The sequence below is a fragment of the Anoplopoma fimbria genome, chromosome 17 (genome assembly GCF_027596085.1).
Source record: "Anoplopoma fimbria isolate UVic2021 breed Golden Eagle Sablefish chromosome 17, Afim_UVic_2022, whole genome shotgun sequence".
NCBI lineage: Eukaryota > Metazoa > Chordata > Actinopteri > Perciformes > Anoplopomatidae > Anoplopoma > Anoplopoma fimbria.
This window is the reverse complement of record NC_072465.1, coordinates 28,125,043-28,138,660: the sequence shown is the minus strand read 5'-3', so window position 1 is coordinate 28,138,660 and position 13,618 is coordinate 28,125,043. Positions and strand designations below refer to the sequence as shown.

The window sequence follows — 13,618 nt, the reverse complement described above, 5'->3', positions numbered from 1 at the left end:
TTAGGTTTAGGAAACAAAACCATTAGTTAGGTTTTGGCAACAAAACCATTAGTTAGGTTTAATGAAGAAAACCATTTGTTAGGTTTAATGCAACAAAACCATTAGTTAGGTTTAGGCAACAAAACCATTAGTTAGGTTGAGGCAACAAAACCATTAGTTAGGTTGAGGCAACAAAACCATTAGTTAAGGCAACAAAACCATTAGTTAGGTTGAGGCAACAAAACCATTAGTTAGGTTGAGGCAACAAAACCAACAGAGGCAACGAAACCATCAGTTAGGTTGAGGCAACAAAACCATTAGTTAGGTTGAGGCAACAAAACCATTAGTTAGGTTTAGGCATGTATTTTTTCAGCCCAGTATCATGGCAGTACGTGAAAAATCCCCAAATGCAATCTATTGGTATTATGTACAAGGACACGAATTGTATGTTTTTTTGATGGTTGCCTAAACCAACAGTTGGGTTAAGGCATAACACCAACAGTAAGGTTCAGGCAACATAACCATGTACAGTAATTACGTATAGAAAAACTGTCACGGGAACTATTTTACTATCATAAAACCACAGCGTGGTTTTGAACAAGTTTTGTTGGTTTCTTGAATCCATCCATCTCCCCTCCCCCCCACCAAGAGTCAGTTTTTTTGGTTATTATGAATTTGGTCACTCGCTTTGACGGTTCCTTTGTCACCTGGATGCGTTTAATTCATGTGTCCACTAAGAATAAGGCTCCTAATTGACTTTCCATTGGCAATGTTTTTGTGAAAAAACATACAATTTGTGTCCCTGTAGATTGTGTTTAGTGATTTCCACGTACTGCCATGAGACTGGGCTTAAAGTTTACTTTTATACAGGAAGATAAACTGCAAAGTTTTCTTAAATAAGTTGGTGAGGTGTTTTTAAAGATCTCCAGTGGTAACAAATGGGTTTGTAGCTTAGAGAAATATATAACTTTATCTGACATGGATCAAATTAATGTTTTGTTTACGTTTTCATGCCCTGAATATACTCCCGGAGAGCATTATTTCTTCAGCTTGTCAGAAAGCTCATTAGGTTATAAAAATGGATGGAAAATATTCTGCTTTTCTAAAACAACTTATTTGTTATTTTCCGGGACTTTGAGCCCGGCACGAACCGGTGTGCAGAGGTGCACAGCTGAACGGAGGTTAGTCGCTTTCTGCTGGTTAACAGGAGCTCCAACAAATCTGGAAGATTGCCTCTCTGATTTATTACACGCAAACACTTCAACACCCACGAGCGGCCCAAACCTATTAGTAAAGCCGGCCGCATCAGGACGTGAAATTAGTTCAACACACAGCTGGAGGCTGTTTCAGAGGACGAGGGCTCTTCTCCCATTCAATTAATCAGCGAGCAGCGCGGCAACACAGTCACAGAGAAAGAAGCAAAACAAGTCCACAGTCACAGTCCGGCTGCGGCTCTGACCGGATTTACTACATGGAGTTAACTCAAGAACGTTTTGAAGGGGTAAGAATGTGCTTTGGTTTTCTTCCCAAAACGGTCTTTCTTGTTCATACGCACAACAATTACTGCACAAAGAAGAAGTCGATGGCAATGACAATCTAAGTCTAAGGCTCCCTCCAACGATGCTCATTAAATATGGATTAAAAGAAAAGATCACACAAGTAGAAACAAAATGAGCCTCATTATTCACTATGTGTTACCGCTTGCAGGCTCGAGGGGGGTCGGGGGGGTTATGGACTTTGAGAGGAAGACTGAGAAACAATATAAACATTAAACGCTAAAATAAAGGATTATAATATGGTTAATGAATACACTGAATGTTGAGATGAAGTGGAGTAAAAAGTACGATATTGACCTCCAAGATGTAGTGGAGTGAACTGTAAAATAATTACCTTTGATATGTAGAGCAGTAAAAAGTACAACATTTACCTTTGGGATGTAGTGGAATAAAAAGTAAAACAAGTACCTCTAAGAGGTAATTGCATAAAAAGTACAATATTTACCTTTGACAAAGTAATGCAGTAAAAAGTCAAATATATATATACCTCCGAGATGTAATGAAGTAAAAAGTACAATATTTACCTCTGACAAGAGGTGTAGTAAAAAGTAAAACATGTACCTCTAAAAGGTAATCGCCCAAAAAAGTACAATATTGACCTCTGAGGTACAGTAAAAAGTACAATATGTACAGAGCTTGAGTAAATGTACTTACTGTAGTTACATTCCACCACTGCCTACATGTACTATGTAATGCGTTGTACTCCTTGAAGTATAAAAAGATGAAGAAATTCATTGTGTAGCCAGCAGGCAGATAAAAAGTACTTTTCAGCGGCGTGTACTTCAGGTCAAGCAGGACGTCGATACCATCACCACGATGCCGATGATGTGTTCTCTACACTCACTGGTCAATGAGCACCATTATGTGTGGACGCCATAATGGGAGCCATAAGGTGCAGGACAGACTAAAGAAGAGTCCTTGATGGAATTCGATCACAGGCCGCAGTGATTAGATCGCCGCGCTAATGTTCCCTCATGATGTTCTCTGTGAGTTTCTGAGGTCAATTACATAAGACCTCATGCTTTTATCACTCGGACCCCATAAACTGATGCTTCCCTTCATTTCCCCCTTAAGTACTTTGAGAGAAAATCATACTGTACGACAGTCATAAAGGAAAGTACTCTGTGTCCACTTGTTCCAGCACTTTGCTGAAGGTATGTAGATATATTTATACGATCATTTTGACTTATAGTTGGTCTCTTTAGAAACACAATCATAGTTTTTGGGGGTTGAAATCTTTCAGCAAGAACCATTGAGTGATATTTAACCCTCTGAACCCCAAAGCCCACCTGCAAGATAGAATAAAAACAATCGCCAAAACTACCACGTTTATCCAAACCAGAAGCTGTAAAAAAAAAAAGTCAGTATCGTCAGATTTTCATCTTTCCGACAGTCCTCGAACACATCATGTGTGACGAACGCTTCCGTCAGTAAAAGTGTGATATTTCATCAAAAACATTTAATCTACAGTACCAGTCAAAAGTTTGGACACACCTTCTCATTCAATGGTTTTTCTTTATTTAAAAAAATGTTTTTCTACATTGTAGATTAATATTGAAGACATCCAAACTATGAAGGAACACATATGGAATTATGTGGTAAACAAACAAATGCTCAACAAACTAACGTCATTGAAAGTAGTTGAATGAGAAGGTGTGTCCAAACCTTTGACTGGTACTGTAGATTTCCCATTAAAAATTTCGCCCCAAATAAACCATTTGCTCTGAACAGATCCTGCAACAAAACATTAACTTCTGAACTCCTCAGCGCAACTAGGAAGCCATGATTGATTTGTCTGAGACCAACAGTCATGTGACAAAAAAATTCTGTGAATCTTTGAGAGAACCTTCAGGCTGCTGAACACAGTGCAGTGAAGAAAGGACCAAAGACATTCAACTTGCATACTTTTCTTTTTCATGATTCATCGCATTGTAACTTTGTTATACTGCACAAAATACATTTTTTAGTTCACTCTACTTCTAGCCGTGATTGTGCCGTTTCCATAGAGGTGCAGGACTTATATATTATAGTGAAAAACAGCCAGGCTAGCAGTTTCCCTCTGTTTCCAGTCTTTATGCTAAGCTAATCCAACCAGCTGCTGTGGAGACATCAGAGTGACTGAATCTCAGAGAGAAGGAAGAAAAAAAAAGGAGGACTTCATTAAATGTCTCTGATTATCTAATCATGTGGACGACACACTTCTGAATTCATGAGATGAGACTTTGGGAATCTGATCACCTTAAGTGATGCTTCACCTTTAAAAAAAAGAAAGCGGTAGAGTACAAATTTACATAAGAGAAAAACACAACGTGGGCTGGAGAGGCCGTTCGTTGGCTCAGACGGACGATCAGACTTCCTACTTAACTTCCCTCATCACTGATGAAGACACAGATGTCTGTAGAGCATCAACTCTTCACTCTCTCGCCTGCTCTTCACATGTCGAAAACATGCAGAGAGTGAATCTGTAACTGGTGCATTAATGCTGGCCAACGAGCCGAACCCTGAAGTTCCCTTCGTTCGTGCATATTGTGCTGCGATTACTGCCAGAGACAATTAAATAACATCTGATGTATTATTCAATGGAATACATTATTTTTTCCATGCAAATCTAAACTTAAATAAAATCATCTCTCATTTTGTCATTTTTCTACTATCTGCGTACTATTCCTGACACTAGTCAACACCACCACTCTAAAAAAGATGGTGTTTTTAGAGTCAGGTGCTCAAATTGATACCGCTCTGTACAACCGAAACAAAACTACAGTCAGCAACTGGTTAGCTTAGCTTAGCATAAAGACTGGAAGCAGGGGCTAGCCTGACTTGGTCCAATGGTACAGGGTGGTCTCATCTAGCATTCGTAGCAAAACCAACAATAAATAATGAGCCTAATTCGTTGATATCCCATAAAACTGGTTCGTATGTTATCTACGTAATCATGAATACCGAATTTCAAACAACAAACGGCGTTCCTCATGTCAATCGAGGAGTCAACATTGATTTATTTGTCACGTAACTTGTGTACTTCAGTAACGGCTCTTCTGTAGTTATTTTTGCACAAACCACAATCTTTACCTCAACCAAACTTAGTATTTCACAATCTATTTCTAAACCTAACTAAGTTGTTTCATGTGAAAACGGAAGTCTATAAAATGAGGACTAACTTACCGAAAGATACCATAAGAGCCGTTGTACGAGGACACTTTACAGTTAGCAAAATCAGCCCCTCTGAAGCTCACTGATTGACATGTCTTTTGTTTAAATGGTGTTAAAGGCATAGATGTTGTTTTATGATGTAACAATGTGAGCCACGTACACTTGTTATTTCAAATGTCTCGTATCCAGATAAAACCCAGATGAATTATAAGTGAGCTACATATATGTTTGTCAGATCATTAATTACAATCCATGTCTTCACAAAATTAAGGCCAGTAACACTATATTATCATTCATTACATGGGTTGTCTGATAAAAGACAAAAACAAAAAGGCGTGTTTGGTACATAAACATGTGGATGAATAAAGAGCTGAGAGAGGCTGGGTGACAGAAAGAGGGCACGAATCGAAGAGAGAGGAGGTGAGAAGCAACGTGAAGGAAGGAAGTTTAACTTCACGCCTCGAGTGTGTTAACTCATGGGACTAATTAGACCTGAATCTAAGACTCTGACACACCTCTAAAAATACTGACCAGGTGTCTCGCCTGGAATCTTAAACACATGAATACTCAGTGAACGCACACACACAACACCACGTCTGACCCAGATTTCTCTAAATACCTTGTTAGGAAACAAAAGTATTTGAAAAACTTTCCCAAACTCTAACTTCATGTGTCAGATTTTCTTTAAAATAGATCCAATTATAAAAGACACAACATATTAAATTTAAAGTGAGACAACGGCCATTTAAAAAAAGAGATATATATAAAAACATATATACGAGATATAGATTTTTTTCCTTTTTAACAGTGAAGCTGCTGCTGAGATCAAAGGATAACGACTCAGGTGTCTTTATCCTTTGATCTATAGTTAATACAAAATTAAATTCAATACAAAATACATGAGAGCAGCTTCTTTTATTTATGCAGAGAACACTGATCTTATGGTTTGATGTTACTGGTTTCTATCAGCTTGTGTGTAAACTCTACAAATCCAGTCTGCCTGACTGTTAATATAGTTTTATCTTCTAATTGAAATAGATTTTGTAAATTAGCACTAAATGTCACTTCACGAAGAACACTCGTGACAAAAGTGTTGCCTTGTAAATAAACAAAAACAATTTAAAAAAATCATGTCGTTTTTGGTTCCTCCTGCAGTGTGAAGAAGTCATCTTCCATCATTTCTAAAAGTGTCTTCAGGTTTTTGGGAAATACGTCTTAATCCCAACAAGGCTCGCAAGATGTGTTTTTATTTTTCCGTCTATTGAGAGACGATGCCCAGAATGAGAGTTGAACACTGACTAGCAGTCGCATTGGGGTTAATATGTCATTATATTAATATTAAAGTAGTTATCTAAGTTACGCTATTAAAGTTTTGGGCAACAAACAATGAGCTTAAAAAACTCACGACAAAGCTCAGCGTAGATTCAGCTGATCATTCCCTCCCATAGACACACAACACATTGTCACTTCATACATATTTATCTTATTATAAAATCATCCGCTGAGTTATTAACTTATCAACAGCATATATAAGTATCCCATTTTCTATTGGGAGAAAATATCCATCCAAATATCCATTTTTCTGTGTATTTGCTCTCTATGTTAATGTACGTTCCGGTAAACATTTACTCATACGCACGATATCATCACTCCACCACAACTACAACAGAACCCAGCTGAGTAAATGAGAGGTAATCAGCTCGCACCATCGGTACACTGATGACAAAAGAGCAGCAGGTCAGCCTATAACAATTACTCACATATTCATTAATATGTGACTCACTCTGTGACGATACTCAGACATCCACAATAAGGCTGAGAGACGAGGAGGTGCTCTGCAAACCGCTGAACCACAACACCTATCAACCAGCTGGGGGGGGACAATCAATACATATCCTGAAGCAGCGTTGGAATACTAAAACAGGTGGAGGCGAAGAACCTGAGCTGAATGTGAATGAAACGAGGAACCAAAAGCTCGTCGTTAAAGGCGGTTGGTGTGCACAAACAATTAGGAGGTGCACTGATATGTAATACATGTGATACGAGGGAATTTAGTAAAAAAAAAAAGAAAAAAGGGCCGAGGTTTTGTTTCAGTCACAAGCTTCGGGGATTTCATTCAGAGCGATCGCCAGGAGCAGTTTAGTATTCTCAGTGATTCTTTAGTGTTTAGACCATAAAGCAGGGTATGCTTCAATCCTATTTGACTTTGAATACTTTGTATATTCATTTTTAAATTGTTTGTGTGTGTAGCGAGAAGGAGGCTACAATTTAATTTCATTGTGCAGTCCTAAATTGTATAATTGCAATAATAAATATATACATTTATAATAAATAAAAGACATGTATGTCATGTTTGTCAAGTTATTCCAACCTTTTCCATTCTCGCTATAATAATTGGTGTGTCATTATGAAATCAGTTTTGATCAGATTTTAACATAAAGGTGATTCCAGTCAGATGTCGGAGCACTTTACAGTCTTGAGATCAGAGAACAAAACAATTCTGATTCCTGCCAGTCGACACCAGCCGGGGCTTTTATCGCCAGCTAATTAAATTTCATTCTTCAACACCCTGTGATACGCCCCGCTGTGGCCCTCATTATGGGAGTGTGAGTGTGTATGCGTGTCAATATATGTGAGAAAAGCTTTTTTTTCCAAGTAGAGGAACTTAAAGGGAAATTTTGCCGAATTGCATCACTACAATTCAGGAGGTAGAATATATGCGAACCACCCAGAGCGACCCGCTCATCCGCCGGCTAAAGTCCGCCTGATGACATCATCCAGCAGGGAGCTCGGGGCGCCAATGCAACACTGAGGGAAGCCAGACGTGGTTTATTTAAGGATACCACCCACAATCTGACAATCTGTAAAAAGTTTCCCTTTAATGAAGTTTAACTGGAGCTCCTCAGATCGTGAACCTGTAAGAGAGGTCTCTGGTTCTGGATTCAGAGTCAGAGGGAACCAGGTCTTCATCTCTAATGTCTCCAGTTCATCAGAAAACACCGTCACGAACTGGGTCAGGGAACAAGAAAAAGGAGGGAGTCCATGCAAGGTTATATTAAAGGGTAACTTCAGTATATTTTTAAACCTGGACCCTACGTTCACATGCTTTTGTGTCAAAGTGATTTATGGGGACGACAAATTTTTGAAACTGGTCCAGAATTGAGAGAGAATGCTGTAACCGGCAGCTGCTAAACTGGCAACCGTCAACTAAAAGTGCCTGTTTTTTCCCCAATAACGGGCTCAGATTGTTTTAAGGGTCTGCCATCAGCATAGACTATGTATAAGAAGTGGACGTAGTCATGAAGTCACCCATTGGTGTAAGTTTAGTCGTTCTGAAGCCTGGAGTTCGACGTTTATCCTGACATTTTAGTGCAAAGTATTTGAATTCTACATATTATAAAAAATATGCATAGCAACTGCTCTCTACTGGTTAAAAACAAGCTATTGCAATGACATTTTGCTATTGGCTGATCTGGAGTCAGGTGACCTATACGGAGGCAGCTTTTATCACCAAACAAACCCCCCTCACCGCCCTCTGCTATAAAACCAACGTTAACCATCAACTAAAATTTGAAAATGTTAATTTCAGTTTATACTCAATTTGATCATTTTTGTTAACAGTTCATTTACGGCCCTCTTACATTACCACAATCAATAGCAATAGTCAGAATACTATCCATTAGCATTGGCAATAACTGCTAGTAAATACGATTTGTGATTCTGGGCTATACAAAATAAACTGAATTGAATTGAATTGAATTAAATAGCATAAGCTAATTGAAAAGGTAACGACCGTCATGAACGAGTCTGGCTACATGTTTAACACAGAACTATCCTAGCAGTTCACTTGGAGCTCTTAATGCTCTTTAACTGTAGCATGAAAGCATGGTGGCGTTAGCAAGCCAGCTAGCTAACTACCCATCCACTATATGAGTAATACTTTCTCTTGTCCAAGAGCAGGAAACCATATTTCTCTCGCCAGATGAAGAGTCTATAACACTTATTCACCACATTTTGTGATGTTCTGATGGCTTAATTGCAAGTGTGCTGCTATGGTAACGCTACACTGGTTACGTGTGTGTGTGTGTGTGTGTGTGTGTGTGTGTGTGTGTGTGTGTGTGTGTGTGTGTGTGTGTGTGTGTGTGTGTGTGTGTGTGTGTGTGTGGTGAAAGGAGGTAAAATATCATTTTTCGGAGGTCAAGAACCCAATTATCCAGTTTACCATGGAGACAAACACCCGTCAGCCACATAATGCTCAACGCAGCGGCACAATCGGACTCAATTTAACGTCCCGTCTCCCAAAACCCTTATTCAACTAAAAGCAGATTTCTCAGCGGACCTTCCCAGCGTCATGTGACAGCAGAGTAATTGAGAGGTAATGAGTTTGGATTCAAGTCACTGGAGGAACAGCCTGTTAATTAAAGCGCCATCAAATGTTGATGAAAAGCCGGCGGTCACGGCTCGTACGCACCACTGGAAATCTGCTCTTCTAATTAGTGTTTTCTCATCAAGTGGCCGCTGAATCCACCGACATTTCTGTGGCAGAAACCGAATCCCGTTAGTTAGGCCGGTATCATCGCACCTGCTACTTATTCTCGTCTTTTTATCATTCCTTTAATTATGTTATACTGTGTCAGTTGTGTTTTTATGGTTATATCATTATACTTGGGTTATGCATCTTCTCTGGTAGGTCTATAATACTACAATTATATTCTATCATTACTATTATTAAAGAATATTATCAGGATTGCTTGTATATTTTATGCAGCAGGATAAAGAGACATATCTGAATTTCTACTGTAAAATAAAAAGCTACTAGGAGTTATAAGTATTCCCTCAAGAAAGTTTTTGACTCCACTATACTATAACTCCACTTTACCATATCAAGAATCAATAAGAGGAATCGATACAGAATTGGACTTATAAGCGGAAATTGAAAATTGGTAATTGACTCAATAACATCTTATAGCTTCCCATCCTTACTTACTGTCTTCTAACGTCTTGTTCTATCTAACAAATGGTCTGAAAGTCTTATGTTTAGAGAGAAAAAGAAGCACAAATTTAAAATAAAGCTGGAACCAGTGAATATTTGGACAAATCATTGATTGAAAAGATAGTACAGAAGAAGAATTAGCCTCCATGGCTGAAGAGACAGAGGAAAGAAAACATTAGGAGTAATGGAAACAATATTGACTTTTATATAAAATTCACAAAGATAGATGTATGTTAATTATGAAATGTCAACAGAATGAGGAAGGCAGAAAGTGTTGTTGTTGCACACGCATGTTAGAACCCAGACTATGGACACATTTCTGGATTTAATCTCATTGGCAAGACAAAGGTAAAGTGTTTTATAATTATGAAGTATAAGTCGCCCATAAACAGACGTTAACTAACGAGCTGACCGACCAAAACACACCAAGGCTCTTTACACGACTTCAGCAAACCAGGAAGGTTTTCACACACAAGGACTTTGCCTTCTTTGAGGTGAAAAAAAGAACTCATGATGTGTTCACGTCATGTTGTTTAGACCATAACTACAAGAAACTGCTCCGGAAAACTGTTCACATCAGCCTCGAAATTATAATTAAGGAATTTCTGACAGCTACGATATCTAAAAACACAACAACAACAACTTAATAAAACCAAACATTAATAATCAAGTCATCTCATTGTGAGCAACTATTCTCATCAACTTCCTGCATCACCCAAATAAACGCAGTAACGACAAATAAAGAACAAACACGATCAGAAAAAAAAAGTCACTTTTACGTCAAAATGCTGCAACAAACTGACCAAAAAGAAATATCTAATGTTGTGAAACTTCCTTGTGGAGGATACCACTACACCCAGACAGAAACAACACCTGCTCAGGTGCATTGTGGGTACACGTGCACTTACCCCTGTCTGTCTCCGTCCACCAGGATCCGAACCAGGATGCCTGTTACAGCCACCAGGATCGGGTAGTGGTCCACACTCTCCAGACCTGCAACACACACACACACACACACACACACACACACACACACACACACACACACACACACACACACACACACACACACACACACACACACACACACACACACACACACACACACACACACACACACACACACACACACACACACACACACACACACACACTTTAGTTTGATGAGGGCGTTTTTGTTTTTATTTGATTTTAAGTAGAAGATGGTCGGATTCAATTCCAGGTTCCATAAAATGGAATAAAAAATCCCATAGGCTGTTTATAGAGGGTAACCAGGGCGATGCTAACATCTGGGTTGGATGCTAATTGCCGGGTTGGCCTACAAAACTATTTCATCCCTGAAGCAATCTACGACCTCCAACTCCTCTCAGACTGTAGGAACTAAAATACTCAGAGAATGACTTTCAGACAAAAAAGAGGAGTAAAGTCAGGAAACAAACCCACGTATCTGTTCGACTGACAGCTGATGCTATCCTGTGTTATCAGGGCTGGTTCTTTATCAGTTGAACAAACACAAGGTGATTTATTTTAAACAGCCAACTCATCTCAACTACAGAGTCAGATAAAAAAATAAATATTTTAACAACCCCGTGTAAAAAAAATCCTTTCCTGCAGAGTGAAGTTGTTTACGGGTGCTGTGATCTTGTAAACAACACATCAGGGGTTCCTTATAATAATCACACAATAACTTTTTTCAGCCAGGAGTCATTTCATCAAGCTGTTAAACTGACTCACGGATCCATCTGTGGACGGCGTTCACTGATTGATCTCTGCAGGCGTCGTTGCTTTTATATGTTCAGAATGGTAAAAAATACTGTAATTTACGAGTCCAACGGCTGCTCGTGAATGTTACACAACTACTTAAACTCTAATAACTCCAAGATCTTTGTCTCTATTAATTGCTTTTAAGGAAAGCAAAATTATACAAACATGTAAAATAAAGAGTGTGTGTGTGTGTGTGTGTGTGTGTGTGTGTGTGTGTGTGTGTGTGTGTGTGTGTGTGTGTGTGTGTGTGTGTGTGTACCTGGCAGTCTCAAGTTGACCACTCGATCGAACAGGTTCTTCTCTGCCGTCACTCTGTTTAGCACCTGGTTCAACAACTGTAGAGGAACAGAAATACATTAAATATGTTTAATTCTCTCCGTCAGCTGTAAATTGTTGGCATCTATAATTTTAACTTAAAGGTCTTGAGAGAGAATGTCTCTGCTAGACAGAATTTAAAAAAAAGAAGTTTGTGGAGATCAAACCAGGCGGCAACCATTCTCTCTCCTGTCCACCAGGGGGCGACTCCTCTGGTTGTATAGAAGTCTATGAGAAAATGACTCTACTTCTCTCTTGATTTATTCCCTCAGTAAACATTGTAAACATGAGTTTATGGTCTCAATCTCTAGTTTCAAGTCTTCTTCAATACAGCATGATGTTCATTTAGTAAATGATGCTCCATTTAGAGTCAAACAGACCATAAAGCAGGGGATGCTTTAGGGCGGGGCTACACACTGATTGACAGGTCGACACCAGAGACGTATACGGCGTCTCTACGTCACTCCTTGGTGGTTGCACTAAAGCATACAGACCTGAATCCAGGAATAAATAACCTAAATCCAGATGTGATTTATCTGAATCCAGGTGTGCTCTACCTAAATTCAAGTGCCAACATCCTGACTCCAGGTGTGGATTACCCGAGTCCCGGTTTGCTTCATCCAGGTGTGATTTATCTAAATCTAGGTGTCTCTGATCTTAACCAAGGTGTAATCTATCTGATTCCAGGTGTGATATATTTGAATCCAGGTGTGGATTACCTGAGCGAGCCGTCTGAGCAGGAGCTCTGCAGACGGACGGGACCAGTCCAGGAAGATCTCTGGAACCAGAGTGACGGTCATCTCCAGAACTCGCAGCAGACTGACGGACAGGTCGAAGCAGGTCGCACACACCTGGAAGATAAGGTTCACATGAAGCAACAGACACACACAAACACACTAACACTAACACACACAGCTCTAAATCTATTTTAAGAAGACTTATTTCTGCTTCAGACATGTTATTTTGGCTACTGTTCCTTTCAGCTCTACTGACACCTAATGACCTTTAACCTGAATCAGCTGTGGCGGCCTCAGGGTTTTCTTTATCTTGGGCTGCGGTCGGAAATTCAGGTTTTGCTTATAAAGGTTCCTAACTGAGTGAAATGACCCGGAAGTATCTAAGTGGCCGCCACAATAAGAGCTGTTTGAATTATCTAAATGCTTCCATGTTTCCTTTCTTAGCTCCCATCCTCTACCAAAGGAAATAACATAATGCCGCCCGACAATTCCTTGCAGCGTTAAAGTGAAATAACATTAATGTCCATGACAACAGACGATGTGCATATTTTACACAGGCTTAACAATTATTTTCATACAGTCATAAACTAATGGGATTGAATCTATGAATATAATTACACAGTGACAACTATTTCATTTAACTTTATATGTATTTTTGTTTATTCGAACATGTAACAAATAAGTAAAAAAACAAAATTAACAATAAATCTAGCAAAATGTCAAAAAAACAAATTTTCATTCTCAATAAAAAGAAGCATCTGTAAAAAAAACTATAATAAATGATTAAACTGTTAGAAAAAGCTAAATATAACCGAATATAACCGAAGTGAGTCTTAATATTCAATTTTAAAGCAGCGAGTGAGGCTGAGGCCTTCATCGTTCCTCGAAGCTGAGCTGATTTGTTTCTAAAACAGAACCTTTTAGATGTGAACATTTTTAACATTCCATTAAGTCTGAGAGACAGAAAACGGTGGAAGAAGTGGAGCCGATTACACGTCATGATTTTTAAAGAACCGTATCTTTAAGATTAACAGAACAGCTCTACCTGAATGTTACTGGGAAATGTGAACTGTGAACACAATCTACAGTTTCCTACAGTTTATAGAAACACACGTCGAGCT

At 38.9% G+C, this 13,618-nt stretch overlaps 1 protein-coding gene across 2 annotated transcripts in view; it reads right to left on the bottom strand.

Moving 5' to 3' along the window:
• The window catches only part of LOC129105494 (E3 ubiquitin-protein ligase RNF123), a 114,080-nt gene that overhangs the window by 54,893 nt on the left and 45,569 nt on the right, over window positions 1–13,618 (bottom strand). For both annotated transcript variants that reach the window (XM_054616553.1, XM_054616552.1), the window contains exons 34-36: window positions 12,480–12,611; window positions 11,705–11,780; window positions 10,590–10,674 (exon numbers count right to left, since the gene is read on the bottom strand). In XM_054616553.1, the coding sequence (XP_054472528.1) occupies window positions 10,590–10,674; window positions 11,705–11,780; window positions 12,480–12,611 (293 nt within the window). The remainder of the gene's footprint in view (window positions 1–10,589; window positions 10,675–11,704; window positions 11,781–12,479; window positions 12,612–13,618) is intronic.